The 21993-nt window shown below is 39.5% G+C and overlaps 1 protein-coding gene and 1 long non-coding RNA gene across 5 annotated transcripts in view; one reads left to right on the forward strand and one right to left on the reverse strand.

Annotated features, from left to right (window-relative positions):
• Positions 1-225: 225 nt before the first annotated feature.
• LOC116953813 (serine/threonine-protein kinase MAK-like) overlaps positions 226-21993 on the reverse strand; it is a 36646-nt gene continuing 14878 nt past the window's right edge. For 2 of the 4 annotated variants that reach the window (XM_032974078.2, XM_032974077.2), the window contains exons 2-14: positions 20208-20554; positions 18659-18713; positions 13855-13976; positions 11446-11525; positions 9464-9596; positions 7356-7527; positions 6172-6339; positions 5236-5487; positions 4481-4671; positions 4095-4213; positions 3184-3315; positions 2145-2261; positions 226-1061 (exon numbers count right to left, since the gene is read on the reverse strand). In XM_032974078.2, coding sequence (XP_032829969.1) covers positions 904-1061; positions 2145-2261; positions 3184-3315; positions 4095-4213; positions 4481-4671; positions 5236-5487; positions 6172-6339; positions 7356-7527; positions 9464-9596; positions 11446-11525; positions 13855-13976; positions 18659-18713; positions 20208-20308 — 1800 coding nt within the window. In that variant the 5' untranslated portion in view covers positions 20309-20554 and the 3' untranslated portion in view covers positions 226-903. The remainder of the gene's footprint in view (positions 1062-2144; positions 2262-3183; positions 3316-4094; positions 4214-4480; positions 4672-5235; positions 5488-6171; positions 6340-7355; positions 7528-9463; positions 9597-11445; positions 11526-13854; positions 13977-18658; positions 18714-20207; positions 20555-21993) is intronic. The other 2 variants (XM_032974085.2, XM_032974094.2) reach the window with 2 other exon arrangements.
• LOC142930925 (uncharacterized) lies at positions 8768-9253 on the forward strand. The gene is made up of 2 exons (XR_012946928.1): positions 8768-9058; positions 9089-9253. It is a non-coding gene; the product is annotated as an uncharacterized LOC142930925 (long non-coding RNA).

The raw sequence follows: 21993 nt of genomic DNA on the forward strand, positions 1-21993 counted from the left end.
AGTTCACAAGCCGGATGGTTAAAAAATAATTATCTTATGGAAGCTCGTTCGTAAGTGCGGATGTTTGGAAGTCGGTGTTCGTAAGTTGTGGACTACCTCTACTTAAGAATGCAGACACCGTGCAGCGAATTGTTTTTCTGGTTATGAGTAAATGGAGATGAAAGTGTTGGTGACCACGTAACCATTCTCATGCATATTGAAGATAATGAAATTAAGACGCGAACATTGTGTTCAATTTTTTTTAATGAACTAAATATGTTAATTCCTGCTCCAGATTAAGGAGTATTGTCAAATGTTTTTTTCAGAATTTGAAATTAAGTTATAAACATACAAACATTGTCCAGTAGATTTATATAATTGTATGGTATACACTTTATATATTTTTACATTTTGAATGTATAACCTGTCTGTATCTATTGCACAAAAAACAGCAATTTAGAAAAATCTGTATCCATTTATTATGGTAAACAAATGTTAAGTAGTTAAACATAAAAAATAGTTTCATTATTAAAAACTACCACGTAGGAAAATCTATTTTTTCTTTAAAAACTAAATTAAAATAACAAAGTTGTCATTGAATCAAAAGTTTAGTTACAGGATTATAGGCACATTCATAACATAAGCCCATTGTTGGAGTATGCACATCAGGGTTAAAGAATGGTAGATAAAAAAAAAGTAGCTTTACATTTCAATTACAGCACCACAAACATGTGGCAAAGTTGCAATGAATAAAAACAAGCGTATCATACAAAAATAAAACTCGTAATAAAAATTAACCAACAGACTGAAACGGCCCAGTCACAAGTCCACTTCTGTTGGCCACGTGTGCGGTGAGACCGAAGGGAAGCCATCATTCCAGCCCAGCCGCGGTGGCCTTCCGCTCCTATCTGTGGTCTCCCGCTCCTATCTGTGGTTTCCGTATTTGGAAGCCCAGTCCGTGCGTCCGTGGACAGGTTGCATTGGCTGCGTGCGCTGTATCAGCCCGGCGGAGGTTTTGGCTGCGGGGTTGTAACTCGGCCCCACCACTTGTTGCCGGCCCGTAGGCTTCCACGCTCCGTAGTCTGTGGGTGCGGAAAGACATAGGGAGACATTTATTTTAACTCTTGAATAAAACAACATTCAGGTGACGTACTTTTAGTCATGCTGCTTGAAGGTGGAATTACAAAATACAATTGAAGAGAGTATTGTAAAAGAACAAGGCTATGATTTAGCACATCGTTAAGAATAAATGCTCACTACTGAGTGAAATTACTACCACTTTCCATGTTGGGTTGTACATGTACAGCCGTTTTTGTCAATCTATGGCTGGATGAGGGCCTTTCCATGCCATGCAGGTCGTAGGGGTTATTTGACCATACATCACTGTACTGGCAAGTAAGTGTGGGCTGATGAAGGCATGTAGCATATTAATTAGGACAAAAGAACATACAATGGATTTTGCTACACTGTCTCACACAGTCTATGACCTGTTTTGTACACAGTGGTCATCCATCCAAGAACAATGCAGGTGTAGTGGGTTCCACGGAGACGCACACTGAATCTGGAGGCACCATGTTTATTACATAGCCCAACGGGGCTACTGCTTAACACTACTCTCGGTAAACTAGACCCCAACTGGGTCACTACGTAACTGGTTCAGGACTGTAAATCTCCTGACCCACGGAACCTAAATATAACTTAACCGAAGACCAACAACCGAAGCGCTGACACACGTCGAGTTCCCGCACAAAGACAACCACGATCGTTCCGCCCCCATCCCCAATGTCCTCTTGAGCGTGGCCTCACTCCGCCTCCGGCTACGCCCCCTGCTCGGTCTCTCCCGACGGAACCGGGGCCAGTGTCACGTGTCCCTCAAGCCCCCCCCCCCTTTTCAGGCCCCCTTCACGACCCCGTGTCAGTAACGTCCCCTCTCTCTGCGACGAGACCCTGCCCTCTAGGGCCCGCTTCCCTGCATGTCTCCGCCGGTGCCAGAGAGAGGTACGTAACATACACATACACGGCTCAACCGGCTTAGCCTCTGAGATATAAGATCGGGTGCATTTCGGGTGGTTTAGTCATAGGCTGGGTGCTATCCAGTTATATCCTGCTCTGAACAGCATTTTACTGTTATGCACTTTGACAAATGGCTTGGCAGGGATACGTACTGGAGGTTGGTCCTGTGATTGGTGCCAGCTGAACTCTTTGGCCTGCAGATCCCACTTCCTTTTTTTGGAATGATGGGATGTAACCGCTTACTGCATTGTAAGAAGGACCTGCAAATGCTTAAAAACAACAGGCAGTCATGTGAGTTGTGGACATTATTTTTTTCCATTTTTATAAGCTTAAAAAAAGGTCAAATGTATAATAACGGCAGTTTTTTTTACCAGAAAATCCTCAGTAGTCATGTTTACTTATCCGGAGGGTGCAGAATCGATGCTTACAACAATGAGCAGTGCCAGCCGATTAAAACACAGCAAGCTACCACAGTGGGGAGCAAGAATAGTAAATGCATCTGCCAGTCATCTCAGCCATTTAAACCAGTACACTTCGGTCTGTGCACATGACAGCATGCCTTTGAGATCATAATTCCATAGCCTAACATAACTGCAATGGTGACATCAATGTTACATAAGTGTCAATAACACCAGTTGTATATGCTCACCTGTCTATATATGTGTAATTATGCTGCTTCCGATAATGATTTTAAAGATAATGATGCTGCCACTGATGACGGCAGGCTATATGTGCATTTAAGAGTATTATTCCTTATACGATTGGGTTGTCTACAGGTATTCTGGTTTCTTCCCACTCACAAAATATTCAATAAGGAATTGGCCAAACATACCAAAAAAATATCTTCAAACCAAGTGAGGCTTCCTGATTAAAAAACAATATGATTTAGCAATACATTGATTAAAACTGGTTAAGCTCACATTCCATGTATCAAATTGTGTGGGAATTGATAATATAACCATCCATATTGTATTCTAATATATCACATTTCAATTAATAAATTAATAAACCAACTATGTAAAGACTGTGAATATTCAAACAAGTTGCAGCCTTACTCAAGAGTTAAATTGTCTCCATACTCGAATGGGTACTGTTTTGGGCAATTCTCATTTCCATGGGTGGGTGTGAGCCACTTTTTAAAGTTACACATTTCTACGGCAAGGGCGAGTCTAAACAGTCCATACGCATCACCTGCATTTGTCCTGTTTAAGTTCATTCCAGCGACAACTCCCATAGGCTTGCTCGAGTAACCCCTGTCTTTACTCCACGGGCTTTCCACATCTCTATTCAGATTTCCATTTGCTCCAGTTTTTGTGTTTATACCTGCAGGAATAGTAAATGTAAATTAGAAAACCAACCTCTGTCATATGTATTGACAATCAATTAAACAGTTCTCTTAGTTAATGTGTAAATATGGGAAAAGTATCACATCAATCATAAGCACACAAAGAAAAAAATCACTTCCCGTTTGATTACTTTACTGAATTATTTGGAAAAAGTTCACAGTAGAATGTATCTTTCTGATATGTAACATGAATTTTTTTTTTTAGAAAAATAAAGCTACGATACAACGGGTAATAAAGCTGAAATTTGGCACAAATGGGAGTTAAATATGTTTATATTGAGAAACTTCCAAAAAACGAATTATTTCAATTGGGTCTTCCAAATTTCATTTTTTGTAAAGTTGACCTAAAAAAGTGAGTTATGAGAAGGTTATCAAGGGTGCTGAATATAAAGATGAAAATATTATATATTGTAGAGAATTGACATTTGATGGTACTCTTTGAAAGTGTGCAAGTAGTAGCCCATTAGATATATGTCTAATTGTTTTATTCAGGCATCTTATATTAGCACAAATATATCTAAATATAAGCTGAAAACGATAAAAGTCAGAAAACTAATAGTTTTTATATCAGGCCCCTTGCTAAATTAGTTTTTTTACCTTTTCCACGTTTGATCCCAGGCTTACGACAGTTTGTATGCAATTGTAATCAAAGGCAGTGATTCAAATGTGTCATATTTAAAAAAAAAAGATAAACTAAATTCTGTAAATTTGTATTTTAAACAATAAAGTAATCAGCATGTATACGTGTGTTTGGCACCTGGAAGGTAGCGTGACTGGCGCAGGTAATGCTGTCTGGCGGAAGATGCAGAGTCCAGTTGCTTCGCGGTGTTCTTGCTGCCAACTGGGAAAGCGTTTGGGGGCTTCTGTTCTACAGATCTGTAAAAGGCATTTTCACATGCTTTATGGAATTGAAAACATTAAATTTGATAGTCAATGTAAAGTCAGTATTTCCATGCTCAAATTAGCAACTATCACTTTTCAGGAAAGTGCCGCACCAAGTAGTATATAGACAGGCCATCACCTTCGAAATCTGTAATTTATACTACCCCGTGCTCAGAAAACGGTGCTGCTTAACTTTCCACCCCAGATAATAAACAATAAATAGCAAAAATCCTATTTTGATGACAAAGTATATCACATTACCCAAACAGCGTGTCCTCGCCAAGGCTCTTCTTGTTGCATGGGAGAGACGGCTTCCTGCCGAAGTTGGTGGAGAAGTCCAGGTCCTCCAAGTCATCCCACTGCTCAGCATTCTTGAGGTTGGCCTGGCCCCAGCGCCTCCGGCCACCCTTTAGCCCCACTGCTCCCATGTTCTCGTTCCCCGGAACTGGGTTCTGGTAGGAGCAAGTATTCAACACTTATAAACTTCCAAGCTAACCTTAGAGTTCACTTTAAACAAGTTCTGTGGCATCAATCGACTGGTACGGTACAGCCCTTTGTTAATCCACACAGGATGAAAGCCTCCCTACACAGTGCGAGTTACGTGGGTTGTTTGACTATACTTCACCACACCTGTCAGTGATTTGGTGAAAGTAAAAGGGAGCCAGGATCACTCATTACTGACATTATTTGTGGCTAGGAATCAAACTCAGATCGCTGGGTTCTTAGTGCTGTGTGCTAACCAATCAGTCACGACTCCACCCGTAATATAACAAATGGTAAAAATGTAATTGCTGATTAACTAATAATTCGATTAATTACCTTGTAGGGTGTATGTTGTCGAACTTTTTTGGCACCGTACATTTGCAACAGTGCTAATCGGAGGTGTCGGCTTGACCGAAACCTCAAGAGTCTTCAGACAAAACCCTTTGCTGTGTGCAACTGCCTTATGACCTCTCTCGGGCAACTAAGAGGCAGGGACTGTGTGACAAGCAAACAGCCAATCGAATTCCACTAACCGGATTAGGATTATTGTTGACGGTGGGTATGAGGCCCAGGCCAAGGTTCGGAGGGTCCGCCGTGTAGGTGGGCAGTGGTGGGTATGCGGGAGCGTGTGGAGCGACAGCTGGGAGCTGGGATGGCTGGATGGGCTGGAGTGGCTGGGTTGGAGCAGGCGGCTTTAACGGCTGCTCTGAGGGTTGCGCCTGGTGCTGTAGGGGCTGTGGAGGTCCCAGAGCTTGTCCCACTTGGAAGTACGGGTACCGTAATGACTAGGGGAAAAAAAAACAAAAGCACAAAGCCTGAGTTTGAGTGCACAGCAAACGGTGGCAGGTTTTTTTGGAATTAATCAAATTGTAGGTGAATTATGCAAGCAACATATAATTAACTTTGCAAATTATTAGATAAAACATGCATGACTATCAATTGCAATTGATATTTACACTCATGATGCATGTATCAAATTGTTTATGGAGGAATACATTATTTTAGATTCTTATACTTTTTACACAAATCGGTTCATGTGATCCCAGTTGTTAGTGAAGGCCGCTATATCCAGTGTCGTAGAATATAAAATATTTCTAAATCGAAACACTATCTCAAAGAGCAACTATTCATTGCATGTTGAGGAGGATACGTAGATACTGGCCAAACAGGCAGTCCTACCTTTGCCTACTACAAAGTGCAAATTCCAAAAACATTTGATAATATTATGTATAAGAAATGTTAACGATGCTTTTATACCAATATTTAATTAAGAGAGTACACAGTGCAAAAGGACAAAATGCTGAGTTGACAAATATGCTAAAATTTGAAACGTAATATACGAATTTTACAGTAGAGGGCATGAAAGCGTTGTTATGAGCCACATTACTTAACCACAACATTAGGGACAATTTTTATGCAGTCAAAAACACTATACATCATCGCAATCTAGGTTAACATGAATAACAAACCTGCACAGCATTTGGCCTCTTCTTAGGTTCCCAATGGAGCATGTCACGCATGAGATGAATGGCCTCGTTGCTGGCATTGGGTATAAGTGTTTTCAAGTTGGTTGGGACACACTGAGGCCAGCGGAAGTTCATGGCTGCCGCCAACTGATGTCCTTCCGGCCAGTCATTCTGTGAAGCGAACAAAACAGAAAGACTTTGTGATATACATGTATAATAAAAACAAATATTATTGTACAAACAAACAAAAGTTTGTGCAATAAGCTTTGAACTCGACTCCATTCGAGTCATGGCTAACATCGGTGGCAGGAGAAATCTGTTACTGGTCATGGGCCCCCAATTGTTCACAAACCCCACACTGTGAAGTATGAGAAAACAATCCGCATAGCAGTCATGGCACGGGGAGGGATTCATCCAGTCACTGATTTACAATAGGGCTGCATACTATTATTTTATTATATCAATGTATAACTCTCCAGTGAACCTGTGGCAGTGCTCATCTCTGTTGGCGTTCCTGAGCTGTTGGTGTAAATTCCATATTCCTTTCTTGGGAGCAGTCTACATTTGATAATCGGACAACCATAATAATTTAGCTATTTGTAATATACAAATATGAATTCACAAGAACTCTCGCACTGTATAAAAAGATAGCGGTATAACCATGATATCTCCTCGATAAGTCACTGGTGGTGCATGGGCCTCCATTAGAGCGAGTTCTAGAAAGCCCCTCTAGAAGGTATTTGGCTTTGCCTTCCATGCTGCCCAGACTTACTGGAGTTTTTGGAAGACGTGGGCAAACCCACACTTTACCCACCATACCCAGCCTGCTGTGGTGTACCCTTATATGCTTGTTGGGTGAACAGAGGTGGTACGGAGGGCTGAATAAACTTGCCCCAGTTTTCACCGCTGCGCCGGGAGATCCAATCAATCAATCTGGTGACCTCTGGAATGCAAGTCTAGTGCACTACATTTTACATCACGGCAACATCCTCTCAGGCTGTAAGCAAATGTAAAAGAGTTACATCTAAAAAAGTATCACATCCCAAAATTAAGTATTTACAGAAACATTTCCTAAAATAGATTTCAGTTTAAAGTATCAAAATAAGTAATGGTGCAAAGAAATATGAAAAGCTTATACAGCAAACTCAACAGCCCCAAGCACTGCATGACATTAACACACATCTCACCTTTTTAGGAGTGCCAAGCACCTGGCATATCTTGAAGATCTGGTCAACCTCGCTTGATCCGGGAAAAAGTGGGCGTAACGTGTAGAGTTCAGCCATGATGCAGCCCAGGGCCCAAATGTCGATAGGCGAGCTGTAGCTGGTCGAACGGAGCAGGACCTCTGGGCCCCGATACCTGCAGATAGAACGCAGCGTTATGACATAAGACACATCACATCTTAGGCCGGTGGAACAACAAGCAGACAGAGTAAGGGCAGACCTCTCACACATACCCCACAAACAAGACCACATCCAACGAATACTCAAACAAATACTTGATTGCTGCACTGGCTCCAATCCCAGACTAATTTAAAGATCACACTTATGTCTTCAAGATTCTCCGTGGACTAACCCTTGCCTGCATCTCCCTTATAATTTCACTCGCACTCCTCCACACACTCTCCTACCTCTCCCCTCTCATCTTACGACTTCTACCCATGCTGTCTCCTTTGTCTCCCCTCAGATTTCACTATTATCCTCCGCACACTTTCCTACCTCTCCCTTTCTATCTCACTCTTCTCCCTTCCACGCATTACTCTGCTCCAGAAGGCCAAGACTTTAACAGGTCACTACCGTAATTATCTTATTCTTCCCCAAAGTCAGGAACTATTATTTCCCCTGCCTATCACTTTCTCTCAATAGAAAATAAATACACCAAATATTTCCGTAAAAAAAATTGAAAATGCGGTTGCATGTAGATGCTGTATAATCGTAGCTGTATTTTAGTATTGCAATGTATGAAATGTATCACAGGCACAAGGAATTTTTAAACACATGACTATGTGCTGTGACCTGCACATATAATGTGCATCTCAGAGAAAATAAGGTCTTGAATTATATTGAATACATGTGGGGGAGGACTTAAAAATTCTCATTCACCTTTATGCTCCGAGTGGTGATGCATGGGCGTAATGTAGCACTTTGTATGTGATTTTGGTGAATTACACATTTTAATTGCAAGTCTATGAAGTGGTCAATAGAAACAGTGCATCAAGTGAGATGCTGACCGACTTGTATGGATTTATGAGTGTTTCATATTCATGTTTTTTCATTCAATGTACTCGATTTCCTCCTGCTTACATCATATTCAACAGGAATTGGCTAAAAATATATTTTTTTATAAAATAATATTGAGTGTATGTAGCTAATGTATGTTATTATTACAATATCATGAAGTTAATGTGGGCCTTCACAAATTAATACGTAATTAAAGCAACACAAATGGGAAAAAAGTGCCAGATTTCAAGGCTGCTATGACATTTCGTAATTTATTCTTAACGTTGGACACTTTGTACCCTCCCAATCGTTCCCACGATCGGGCACGCATTTCACACTGCATTAACTTAATGAATTTTTATACTATGTATCCAAGATCCAATAGACGGTACATTACACACTTAGTAAGCCTTACACTCTGATTACACAGAGGAATAATTGGCTACAGTTGAACCGAAAATAAACCATCTGTCAAGGGAAAATGTATACTTTAAGGCAGCAAGACTATCAGGAAAAATGGGATCGGGAGGGGCAGGACGCATTGCCAAAAGTCATGATATAGCAAGCAGACCATAATAACAAGTGGCAGCCAAGAGAGAAAAGGCGCCCGCGAGAGAATGGCCACCACAGAGATTGAGCAGCAATGACATCAGCTCCTGCAGAAGTATTAGGTGGATTGTTACATCGCAGAACCAGGATAGATGGTGACAGCTTAAGGAGGCCTTTATCCAGCAGTGGAATGATATTTAACATAATGTAAAAGAAACAGAAACAGCAAAATGAAAACCCATGAAGAATGACGTCTTGAGTTTATGACGTCGTCTTTACAAAGTTACCCAGTATCATATGACAAGAAAAAATGTAAAGGTATATTTTTTTAAAAACAATTAACAATTAAACAATGACAATGCTTTCCTGGATGTAATTATTGGACAATTTTTTTCTTACATAAAAAAATGCCAAAATTAAACACACTACGTGCACTACAACAACCTTTAAGAGTACCAAAAAGCAAACAATTAGTATTCAGGCTTGGCACAGCGGGCTCACTTAGCATGGAAATGGTTAGAGCTCACCATCTAGTGGAGACGTAGTCCGTGTAGGGAGGTCGGGAACGTATTTCTCTTGCCAGTCCAAAATCAGCAATCTTCACAAGCTCCGGCCCCATGCACAACAGATTCTCAGGTTTCATGTCACGGTGAAAGAAGCCTTAAAAAAATAATTACATTATTGATAATGTACATAAATCCTTCACGAGATTAGTTTTTCGCATCCACGGTATGTATCCACGGTTTTCCTTTGGCATTACAATTTCCACACCGCGGTATGGAGTTTTGTGTATCTGCAGTTTAGCACGGCTACCGGCACTTGTAATTTCACATCACCCGCATCTGTGTTCCCTCCGTGCATCATCCCTCCTCCCAGCTTCCACCACTGCTCTCTTCCCACCACCAGGTGGAGGTAGAGGGTGGGTAAAGCCCCTCTTCCTTCTTACATTACCTCATCACCAATGTAATCGTCATCACCATGGACTTCAACCCTCAGTATTAAAGGAAAATTACATTATTGTATTGTTTACAATTCTGTTAATTTAACATTTATTGTTTTTTTATGTCATCGTCTATTTTGTGTTTAGTGAAGGAACAGGCAACTTAGGCGGCTTTGACGCGTGTGACTGCAGACACGGTTGCCATAACCTCAAATTTTCCCATAAGGCCTTAGTATTGCCAACCACGGTTTTGCCAACTGCGGCGGTTTTCAGGAACATAACCCGCGCAGTTGGCAAGGGATTGTTGTATACATAATGCAGTGTTTAAGCTCTATCTGTGCACTTACGCACACCTGTACATTTATTCTACATACAGTATTTCATAATCTGCATTGCTGTTCCTGGTCATGTGCAGCTGAAATCCATTTGCACATGCCAATCAAATAATCAGTTTATCTATGGATTAGGAACGTGGAATTTTCACCATTGGCTCAGGGCTGTAAACAGGAGATGAGCATAGAAGTGAATACATCACTTTGCATTGGCTCGAATGTAAAAATACTAACGTTTAGGTCATTACTTTCGTCATGCAGGTCTCCCGAGGATGTTTTGACATCTCCAGTTTTGTCTGTTAATTTAAAGCATTACTCTTAAACGGTCAGGCCATATATGAGCAAGCTTTCATCATTTGTAGCAATACGATCCTGATGGATTGGATAAAATGTTATGTCTACTCTATAAGTTATAACATTCTTTTTTTTTGTTATAAATTCCAAGTCTTCACACAAAAAAACACGAAACAAAAATCCCCCTTTTCAACTCTTGGCCGATTACAATTGGTACTTGGTGATATAATGCAATACGTGCAAGTGCAGGTGCAAATTAAATGTGGATTTTAAAACAATCCATCCCCTTTAAAGCTCTGGGGACCTTTTGCTAATTGTTGTTGTGGAGGGTCTATTATTGGCTTTATTCCTAAAAGAGAAGCTGGAGATTCATCATGACACCGTTGCCTCCTGGTTACTTTTGTTGACAACAAATTGACCAACATTTCTTTTTTTTTGTGTAAGCATAGTTAATTGAGTGGGGGCCACACCAGGGCAAGGTATTAATTGCCACTGATGTCTAAAGCTATAAATCGAGTCAATTGAAGCTCACTAAAACACAACTTCTTCTTCCATTGACATTTCTGCTGCACTCCACCCAATGCGTGGCTTTCGTTTTCGATGTTAATGTAGTTGCGCAAGATGGGCAGTTTATGTGAATCACCGTGTTATGTAGCTGTGACAGCACAAGCATAAAACACATTACAGTCGACATTTTATGATTCACCATCCTTGTCAAAGGATGCTATTTGCGCACATCGCCTCCAATGCACACATCCCCAGTGATTATTGGTGGTGGAGCAGTGGAAATGTTGACAGAACATTAATACAGGGGCATAGGAGTCATCGAGGCTGTAAAAATACATCAGGCACCTGTCTGTTCAGGTTTTACTAATGTACGAGTTTATACTTGTTTTTATTGTGCAACTACACACTTTACTATGTTGTATTGGTAATTGCATACCATGCTTGTGGATGAAAGCCAGTCCTTGTAAAATCTGGTACATGATATTTCTGATCATGGACTCGGGAAACAACTTGTTTCTGCAAAACATACATAAAAACACCGCATCACCCAACATCAGCCAGCCTGCAATGATCTCAATAACCCAATAAGTAGGTCTATGCACCACTCCAAAAGCCTGCATGGAGTGATGTTAACATATATATTATACAATATCGATGAATGTTTCAAATTCAAACTTGCAATCTAATACAAAATGGCACAAACTCTACACAATGGTTGTGTTCAACATTAATCGTCACAATATATTTTTTTAAACATCCTTTTGCTCTGCGAATACAGTGTATAATAAAGTTAAACCTATTGGGTAAACTCTTAATTTTTGTTTCATTGGCATGGCTTGTGCCGCTGCCCCACCCTTGGTCAGGGTTGTCACATCCCTCCCCTACTCCAAGTCCCACAAAGTTACGTACTGCACATTCACACTGAAGAGTCATTCACTCCCAGGAATGTTGCACGCCACTCATGTTCGGAACGCCACAGGCAACAGCCTCAGTCGTCAAACACAAGCCACAACGGGCACAGTTTTGACAGCTCCCCTCTAAATATGATGATGCGGTTTCACTAAAAGGACAGCTAAATAAAACATGAAATTCAGACAACAGCGATGTCTTTTTTTTACGACGGAATGAGCGTTAAAGTAAGTTTAGACTTGAAAAATAGCAAGAAGCTGTGTGCATATTTTATTAATGTACACACAAGCTTCATCAAACAAAATTGATAATTATATTGATTTCAAACAAGGTGAGTGTGTGCCGAGACAAAAACATTTTACAGCACAAATTTCACTGTGTACACAATAGAATGTAAACCAAAATGGGCAGTGTAAAAGTTACCAGAGCATGTTTGACACCACGGTATATAATGAGCCTTTTTTACCTATTCAATAAAGTTGGGCAACTTATTACTATCTATAGTACAGTACTAATTAGATCACACTGTGCTCAAGAAAAAAGTCACGTGAAAATGTTACAAATGACCCATCATCTTCAATGTCTCTATATCTGAAATGTAGAACTACCTCACTACAGAACATACATTTGTACCGTGTTTAAAATATAATTGTAATGAGTGTGCTCATTATGTTTTTAAATAAAAAAAATTTGCTCTCCCTCACTCTCCACCTCTCCCTATTTATCACACCTCTTTGGACTTCCCACCCCCCTCCTCTGCATGCAACTGCCACCACTGCCTGGAGACTTCTTGACTCATTCCACTCTGGTCATCTGCCTAAATTGTGTGATTGTGCAATTAGCTGTTGCAATTACTCCTATCCCACTGTCGTCAAAATACAGCTCTTTAATCATACACCAGTGTTTCCCTGCACAACTGTTATATATAGGAACAATGTATATGTATGCAGTATTATTATAATTGCAAACTCCAACAATAATACTATTGCATATAAAGCCACACACTGTATAGGAATAGGTTTTACCCTTTTAACTGGCACAAAAACTGACACCTTTATTCAAGGCATCATGTTTGCAATAACCACAACACAAGCAGTCAAAATGCAAACAAAAAAGACAACTCTGATAATAATATGCACTGTCCTTGAATTTGATTGGTCCACACACACTGTTCAAGAGGTTTATCCATTGACCCCCTTATGGTTAAACTGTTCAGATTCAAGGTCACTATTCAATAATTGTCATTAACATGGTGGTGAATATAGATAGTTCGAGTGGCTACAGGGGTTTGCAAGAACCCACGAAATACACCACACAAATAAAAATAACGAATTATTAAACACACAAAATTTGATGCATGTAAAGGGTATTCAAAAAGCTAATGTACCAAGATACGGTGTAACTTTTTTTTACAATTATCTTGATAACAGTTTAAACAAGAAAAATGGGCCCTGATATTTGATCTTCTTGGTTCTTTTGGTAAAGTCACATAGAATGAGAATAAAACAATAAAACAAAATAAGACAATAAAATTCTCACGACGTTTCGGCCACAACACAAGTAGCCTTCTTGTGTTGTAGCCTTCTTGTGTTGTGGCCGAAACGTCGTGAGAATTGTATTGTCTTATTTTGTTTTATTGTTTTATTCTCATTCTACGTGACTTTACCGAAAGAACCAAGAAGATGAATCCTTGCAGTCACAAAAGCTTTAAATAAAAAAAAAATGATATTTGATGCCGATTCTAATAATTTTGACATAAATACCTGTGATACATATAAAGGTCAAACTAAAATAATATTGTTTAACTATTTTGGAACACAAAATGTAGGCAACCCCCATATTATCAACTTTAAAAATTACATGAAAATATGCATCGCTGCTCCGCCTTGTGGCATTGCAGTGGTCAGTGGTCAGGTGAGAGTGTTTAATCACAAACCTGTCTTTCATCAGCTGGTAGAGGTTTTCCTTCATGTATTCAAACACAAAGTAGAGGCAGTCGTTTTCACGAATCACTTCCTTGAGCTTGATGACGTTGGCATGATTGAGCTTCTTTAGTGACTGCCCATTGTGAAAGAGCAACATGAGCCATTAGACATTAAACACTATACGCTTAACGTGCTAATTAAAGTAGAGATTCGGTCGCTCATTCACCGCCCAACTGCTGCTATTCAATCCCACTGGCTGTCCGCCAAGGGCACAGATGGACACACTTTTGTGTCCAGCAAAACGTGGATTATATTTTGAAGCTTACGTAAGGAGGCAACCACAGCGATTACTGTGCACAGAACCCAACGACGTGTGCATTGGTTTACAGTTTAAACATTTGATTGATGGTTACTATTAGACATGCATAACAATATATATTTTTTTTATTTTCCAACAAGAATTCACTCCAGGCATTCTCGAAGGCCCCAAGCTTATAGGGAATGCTACAAAAAATTGGCCTCAAAGAATGTGTCACACGCATCAGTGAAAAAAAAAATGCAAAAACAAATGTGTGCGTACCATTCTCTGCTTTTCAAATAAATCATTGTCATCCTTAGTATGTGTTGTAGCACATCACACTGGTTTTAGCCCCAAGGGATTGGTGGCGGCTCATTAATTCTGTATAATTATCTCGGAGTCGAACACATGCATTGCATAACAACAGAACATACATTATCACATAATAAAAAAAAAAAGCATATACTTAACAGAGCACATATATTGTATGTCACATACTGATAACCATAATTTTAAAATTTCAGAAAATCCTATTCATAATCAAATGACTTAAAAAAATATTCTTTGGGTATTTTGGTAAAGTCACGTAGATGGTTCAAATAAAATTACAAAAAACTACGTTTCAATCACAACACAAGTGATCGTCATCAGGACGAAAGACCCAAAGAATATAAATTCCTGCAGTCACGAAAGCTTTAAGTAAAGATTTTACTTGAAAAAATGACACAAAAACATTTAATTTACATTGCAATTAAATATTTTTCGTTTGTAAAAACAAACATTGCTTCTCCTGGTTATAAACAACAGGTACAAAAACCTATATATCCAAGTTAGTATCCTTTCAGCAGACATGTTAATATTGACTGTACAAGTATTCCTAAAATTGTATCTGCCAGCTTCTTAAATTCAACAAACAAAAAAACCCATAACCACAAATGTATTTGCAGGTTATTTTGACATTTGCTCTGGGCCCTCTATCTAAAGCTTTACCCAATTATATAGTCTGGATGCACTTGGTGTCTTGGCTCAGAAAGGAGACATTCTGTTATCATGCCCAGACAGCTTTATTCCACATCCATCAACTTTAGGATAAACTCTCAATTCAAAGGATGATAATGCTGGCTTCATAATGGAACAATGGAATTGGAGCATAGCTTCAAAGTCACTATATTATATGCCTTTGAGTACTTTATACATGCAAAAATTTGCATAAATTATATAAGCCTCTACTTTCCATGTATGTTGTAGGTGGCCTGACACTGTCCTCATAATGAAAGCTCTGTAAATTCAGTTGATGGAAAGTAGAAGGCATGACCAATTGATGTTCCACTCCATGTAGTAAGGAGCGACTGGATTAAAGCCAACAGAGTAAGCGTTGCTTGAACCATCTGCTCTTTGCTAGTACCCTTGAAAATGAATGAAGCGAGCACTGCTGCCATTTGCTTTTAGGTACTAAACAAATATCTACAGCAAAAACAAGATAAATGTGAAATGTTCAAACACAGCTTGGCTAGTTCGTACGTCATTAACTGTAGGTCAGCCATGCCACTTATCATTCCCCCAGTTTTAGCTGCGTTGGATGCACAAATGATTCCCTCCATTGCACTACGATAGTTTTATTCGCAAACCAGCCAGAAACCCATTCCAGAATAGGGAAATCCAACGATTGTAGAAACAAAGTAGTGAATGGAAAATTAGAGGCTGCAGGGAAGAATTAAAACTGCTATTTTAAGGGTGGCACAAAGGGTTTCCTTGTAATCTCTGGAATTGAATAAATGTATTCTCATCACTTTATTCCACAAAACAAAAAAAATCAAGATATTTTAAGGCACGCATTTATCAATAAATTAATTAATAACGTCTTCCTTACATGTGCAACGTTTTGAACATTATATGAAACTGTATTAGTGTGCTTGTTTACTCAAAAAAGCCTCACTGAGACTTATGACTCTTATTCAGGAGGGTCCTGCCAAGTTTTTGCAGTCGGGGGCGATGACTGCTATGTATATTCCAAATGAGTAATTACATATACTATACAGGCAGTCTTTCACTAAACGAAGACCCGACTTATGAACACCCATACTTACGAACCAGCTTCCAGGATATATATTTTTTTAAGATCGACTTGCAAACTCGCACTTGCGAACTAAACCGCGCAACTATTTTGTTCAGCGGAGAAATCCTTCGCGAGATGTAATGAGTGTTTGTGTGTGCCCGCACGCACATGTATGTGTGTGGAAGTGAGTGTGCATGTGAGTGTGTGTGTGCCCCCGTGTGTGGTTATAGCATGCTGCGCTACCAACCCGGCGACCCAAGTTCGATTCCCACTCATGATCAACACCAGTGACGATTATCTGAATGGGTCCTGGGCCTCCCCTTGGTTGACTCAGCCTCAAATGAATACCTGGTGCAGTGTGTAAACATCGCCACTGGGGAGTCAAAGGTCGTGGTACTGGCCACTCACCCCCTTCATAGGTGCTGCTCGCTAACAGCACTTGCCCCAACAGTCTGTTGAGGCTATCGGGGCGGGTCATTGGCGTTGTGTGCGTGTGTGCACGTGCACACATGTGTGTTTGAAATTGTGGGGACTCATGGCATCCCTTCCAACAAGCAAGCTGGCATCAGGGCTCAAGGTAAGTGAAAATAAAACATGATTTTTTTTCTATTTATGCTTACTTTATTTGTTTTATTTATGATACGGTATGTATTACAGTATTACATGCAAATGTACTATATTTATTTATGAGTTTAACAATGCTTCTCTTTTTTGTTGAACCGTAACACTTTTTTTTTAACACTGATCATATGTGCATTTATATACGGTATATTATTGTTCCGACTTACAAACCGTTCGACTTACGAACAGGTCTCGGGAACGGAACCCGTTTGTAAGTCGAGGACTACCCATATAGGTTCTCATATAGCACAAACAGGTAAATACATTCAAACAACAAATCGCCTTGTCAAACAACAAATCGCCTAAGATGTCTATGGGTTTCAAAATGTGTACCATTCCTCCCAGTGACTCTTCTTGATACAATACGTGTATACCGGGGTTTCAAAACAAACCCTACAATGTTTTATTGTCTGTTTGAATGAAGGCTTCCCTGAGCTAATGTGACCCACACTGGTATTGACTACAACACGTAAAATGGCCTTTTACGCAGTACAGTAGAGACAGGCTGCACCAGTGAAATTGGGGAGGAATGCACTACCCCCCCTGGCTGCAATAAAACATATATCGCCAGCAGCTATATCAGACATTTACAAGCCTGGGCTTGCATGGCTGGAAAAGAAATATTGCAAGCTTCACTTCCTCGATTTGCCGAATGCAGAAGGGCTTGCTTGGAAAACAAAATGGCCACCTTTTAGACATTGTTACAAAACTTTAGAAACATTCACATGGCTGACATAAGTTATTTGGAACAAATCACATTAATTTATAATAACGTTACCTTCACTACCTATTGCAGCCAAATATTAAAAGTTCCACTTAATTAATTGCACTAATGAACTGTTTAACAACGCAATATTGCGAATGTTCAGCTTATGCATGCTGTAGAAAGGTTTGCTGTAAAAGATACACTTTAATTAGTTTATAAATGTCTGTCTTCTTTAAATATATTAATTAAAATATGTATACATACTTTTGGAGTCTTTTGGTAAAGTCACACAGATAGAAAAATAATAGATCACGACGTTTCGATCATAACACAGCATACCCAAAGAGTATGAATTCCTGCAGTCACGAAAGCTTTAAATCAAGATATGTATGCATATGACATATCGTGTAACGTACGGTTTTAACGTTGTTATAACATTATTGTTTAAAATCAGTGGTAAATTGCTTTAAAAGTGCAACTGCTCAAAATAAATTTTACCATAATCACAGTAGAATGGTTATCTATGCCAGTTACAAGAAGTCATAAGGCAGAATGATTGTTGTTTTGTACATTTGTGAACAATACAAAATACTATGCAAATATTGTATCAAGAATTCAAGTAATTTAGTTCATGATATTGCAGCAACTCAAACACCCTGATCCACAGAAGGCGTACAATGCCTTGCTTGACTTATTAGCTTTCAGAGCGGATTAATTGGTGCTCACATGACTTTGCTTCAAAAGGATGTTTTGAGTAACAATCACCTCAAAAGACTTAGTTTCAACAATGCACCAGAGCTCACTTTTAAAACGTCAAGAGGAATGCATAATTGTGTATCTTTGTTGGACGGCACAGCTCCACAGATAAGCCATAATCAATTGCAAACTATACCATTTGGTTGACATTTGTTCAGTAGGCTGCGCGAAATGCTACATAATCAGTAATCTGATTGAGTATAAAAGATAAGTACAGCCCTATATAATCCAAGGGCATGGGAAAGTTAATGACGATTAAGGTCATCTGGCAAAGAGTGCACAGTTGAATACACAAAACAAAGGTAACATACGGTAATGTCATTTAAATTGATACAAATTAGTACAACATTCAAAGGTTTCATAAAAATGCCATCATACCTTGACTTCCCGCAGATTCATGCACTCATCCCAGGAATAAAACTTCCTCTTCATTCTGGAAGGTAAATATGCCCAGTGCAGACACAACAATTACCTTATTATGTGAAACATTAATATGCCAAAGGGATATTGCATTTCCTCCCCATCTCAACCACCCTAATATGAAGATGAATAGTAAAAAACATCGAGTAGTTATTTAAACGCTGTTCCTTTGCAACAATACATTCTTGACGATATAAAATTATTGCAATGAGCATTACATTAATATAACATTACCTGAAACAAAACAGGGATTGCAATTTGTAAAGATGTTTAATGGAATAATGTAAAGAGAAATAATGTATTAAACATATATATAAATTAAATTAAAATTACATGTAAGATAAACATTAGGGAGTTCCGAGATCCAGTGACACTCATTTAAATGAGTAACACACTATTTACTTTGAGGGTGGTGGGGGCGGAGCTGTAGCGCAGTGGTTAGTTCACTGCTATATGAGCAAGCGACTTGAATTTGATTCCCAGCCATAGTTAAATAAAACAATGAAATCTGAATTGGCCTTTTTCTATCGCACACCTTGGCCAACCGACAGTGTGATGAAGTCAACCCCCATTACCAATCGGGTGTGGGGGAGGCCTTCATTCAGCAGCCGATTTACAAAGGGCCGTCATTGATTGCTATTATGGTTTCAAAACAAATGCCTCGTATTTTCTTTACTCGAAGAATTAAAGGTATTGAGGGAACACTTAAAATTCCATGCAAAATGCTCGATCTCCAAGACTCCAACTTAGCAGTCAAAACGAACGGTGTGCTTTAGACACGTGCCTTACAGGCTGCATACTGTGAACTGGGATTAATGCAATAATGGGCGCACCCTTCAGCACTACTGCCAATGTCACAGCCAAAGTCAACATGGCCATTTTCCCCTTATATTTTCCAACGCTCAATACATCCAGCCTCAAACCGTGTTTTATTCACAATGTCGTGAGTATATGGACATACGTTACATCCGATGTTATAATGTCAAATGTGATATTTTACCATTACTGAAAATATCCTATTAGCTACATTCTTCTTAGCATCTGTTCCTCGTTTAAAATAGAAAATTGTCAACCAAATATGTATTATGTTGTAAGTCTCCACAGTGTATCAAAACTGTCAAAATCTAAATTCAATGGAAATGTAAATGAACAATGAAAAGGTGTAACAAACACTTGTATTGTATTTTTATTTTTAAACCACATTAACAAACATCAAAAGCAGTGTGGTGAACACAAAAATAATAACTTGTCCTCATAACAAAAGAGTCGCATGTACAGTGCTAAACTGCCTGTGGCAACTGCCTTTTTGAAATTCAAGCTGACGCTTTATCCGAATGTCATTTTTCACACGAAGCTTGAACAGCTGCTTTGAAAGATAAATAAAAAAATATATATTTTAAACCAACAATCGTTTGTTTTCAGTTTTTTATTGCAATTCCATTAAGTTTTAATGTACAAACGTGCAAGATGTATTCATAAGCATTACGATTTCCAACAACACACTCACTTTTTGATGGCGACCAACTCCCCAGTCTCATTGCTTCTTCCCATGAGGACAGAGCCGTAAGTTCCATCTCCGAGCTGCTTTATTGTCGTGTACCGATTCATTGCAGCGCTTTTGAACGCAATCCAATATGGCAATATTTATTCAACTGAAGTTTTTCTTCTACTCCGTGCAAGGGTAAAATATAACTAAACACCAACTGCTGAAGGTGAAGTACAACCTTTAAGTCTTCTATTTGTGAGAATAAAACGATCTATGCCAAGCAGATCCGCTTCCATTTCAGCAAACGCAATCCCACTGTCGTCATAAGCGCCTTATCCCTCTACATCATCCGTGGATCAGCCAAGAACCTAAAAAAAACACGAAAATTATTATTGTTAAGAACACTCTATTTAATTGTTTTTTTTTAAATTACTTTGCACAGTATTATTGAAATTCTACATTTCTATGTTTCTACATCTACAACATTTAAATATGTGTAACCACTCTATACAATTAAAAATACAGCATATGCCATTGCATGTTATTGACTATGGGTCTTGTGTAATTATGAGATAGTGAGGGAAAAAAGTATCTGATCCCCTGATGATTTTGTACGTTTGCCCACTGACAAATAAATGATCAGTCTATAATTTTTATGGTAGGTTTATTTGAACAGTGAGAGACAGAATGACACCAAAAAAAATCCAGAAAAACACATGTCAAAAATGTTATAAATTGATTTGCATTTTAATGAGGGAAATAAGTACTTGACCCCTCTGCAAAACATGACTAAGTACCTGGTGGCAAAACCCTTGTTGGCAATCACAGAGGTCAGACGTTTCTTGTAGTTGGCCACCAGGTTTGCACACATCTCAGGAGGGATTTTGTCCCACTCCTCTTTGCAGATCTTCTCCAAGTCATTAAGGTTTCGAGGCTGACGTTTGGCAACTCGAACCTTCAGCTTCCTCCACAGATTTTCTATGGGATTAAGGTCTGGAGACTGGCTAGGCCACTCCAGGACCTTAATGTGCTTCTTCTTGAGCCACTGCTTTGTTGCCTTGGCCGTGTGTTTTGGGTCATTGTCATGCTGGAATACCCATCCACGACCCATTTTCAATGTCCTGGCTGAGGGAAGGAGGTTCTCACCCAAGATTTGACGGTACATGGCCCCGTCCATCGTCCATTTGATGCGGTGAAGTTGTCCTGTCCCCTTAGCAGAAAAACACCCCAAAGCATAATGTTTCCACCTCCATGTTTGACGGTGGGGATGGTGTTCTTGGGGTCATAGGCAGCATTCCTCCTCCTCCAAACACGGCGAGTTGATGCCAAAGAGCTCCATTTTGATCTCATCTGACCACAACACTTTCACCCAGTTGTCCTCCGAATCATTCAGATGTTCATTGACAAACTTCAGGCGGGCATGTATGTGCTTTCTTGAGCAGGGGGACCTTGCGGGCGCTGCAGGATTTCAGTCCTTCAATTGTTTTCTTGGTGACTATGGTCCCAGCTGCGTTGAGATCATTGACAAGATCTTCCTGTGTAGTTCTGGGCTGATTCCTCACCGTTCTCATGATCATTGCAACTCCACGAGGTGAGATCTTGCATGGAGCCCAAGGCCGAGGGAGATTGACAGTTCTTTTGTGTTTCTTCCATTTGCGAATAATCGCACCAACTGTTGTCACCTTCTCACCAAGCTGCTTGGCAATGGTCTTGTAGCCCATTCCAGCCTTGTGTAGGTCTACAATCTTGTCCCTGACATCCTTGCAGAGCTCTTTGGTCTTGGCCATGGTGGATAGTTTGGAATCTG

Source organism: Petromyzon marinus, chromosome 3 (assembly GCF_048934315.1).
Source record: "Petromyzon marinus isolate PM22_M1 ecotype Great Lakes invasive population chromosome 3, UKy_Petmar_22M1.pri1.0, whole genome shotgun sequence".
Taxonomy (NCBI): domain Eukaryota; kingdom Metazoa; phylum Chordata; class Hyperoartia; order Petromyzontiformes; family Petromyzontidae; genus Petromyzon; species Petromyzon marinus.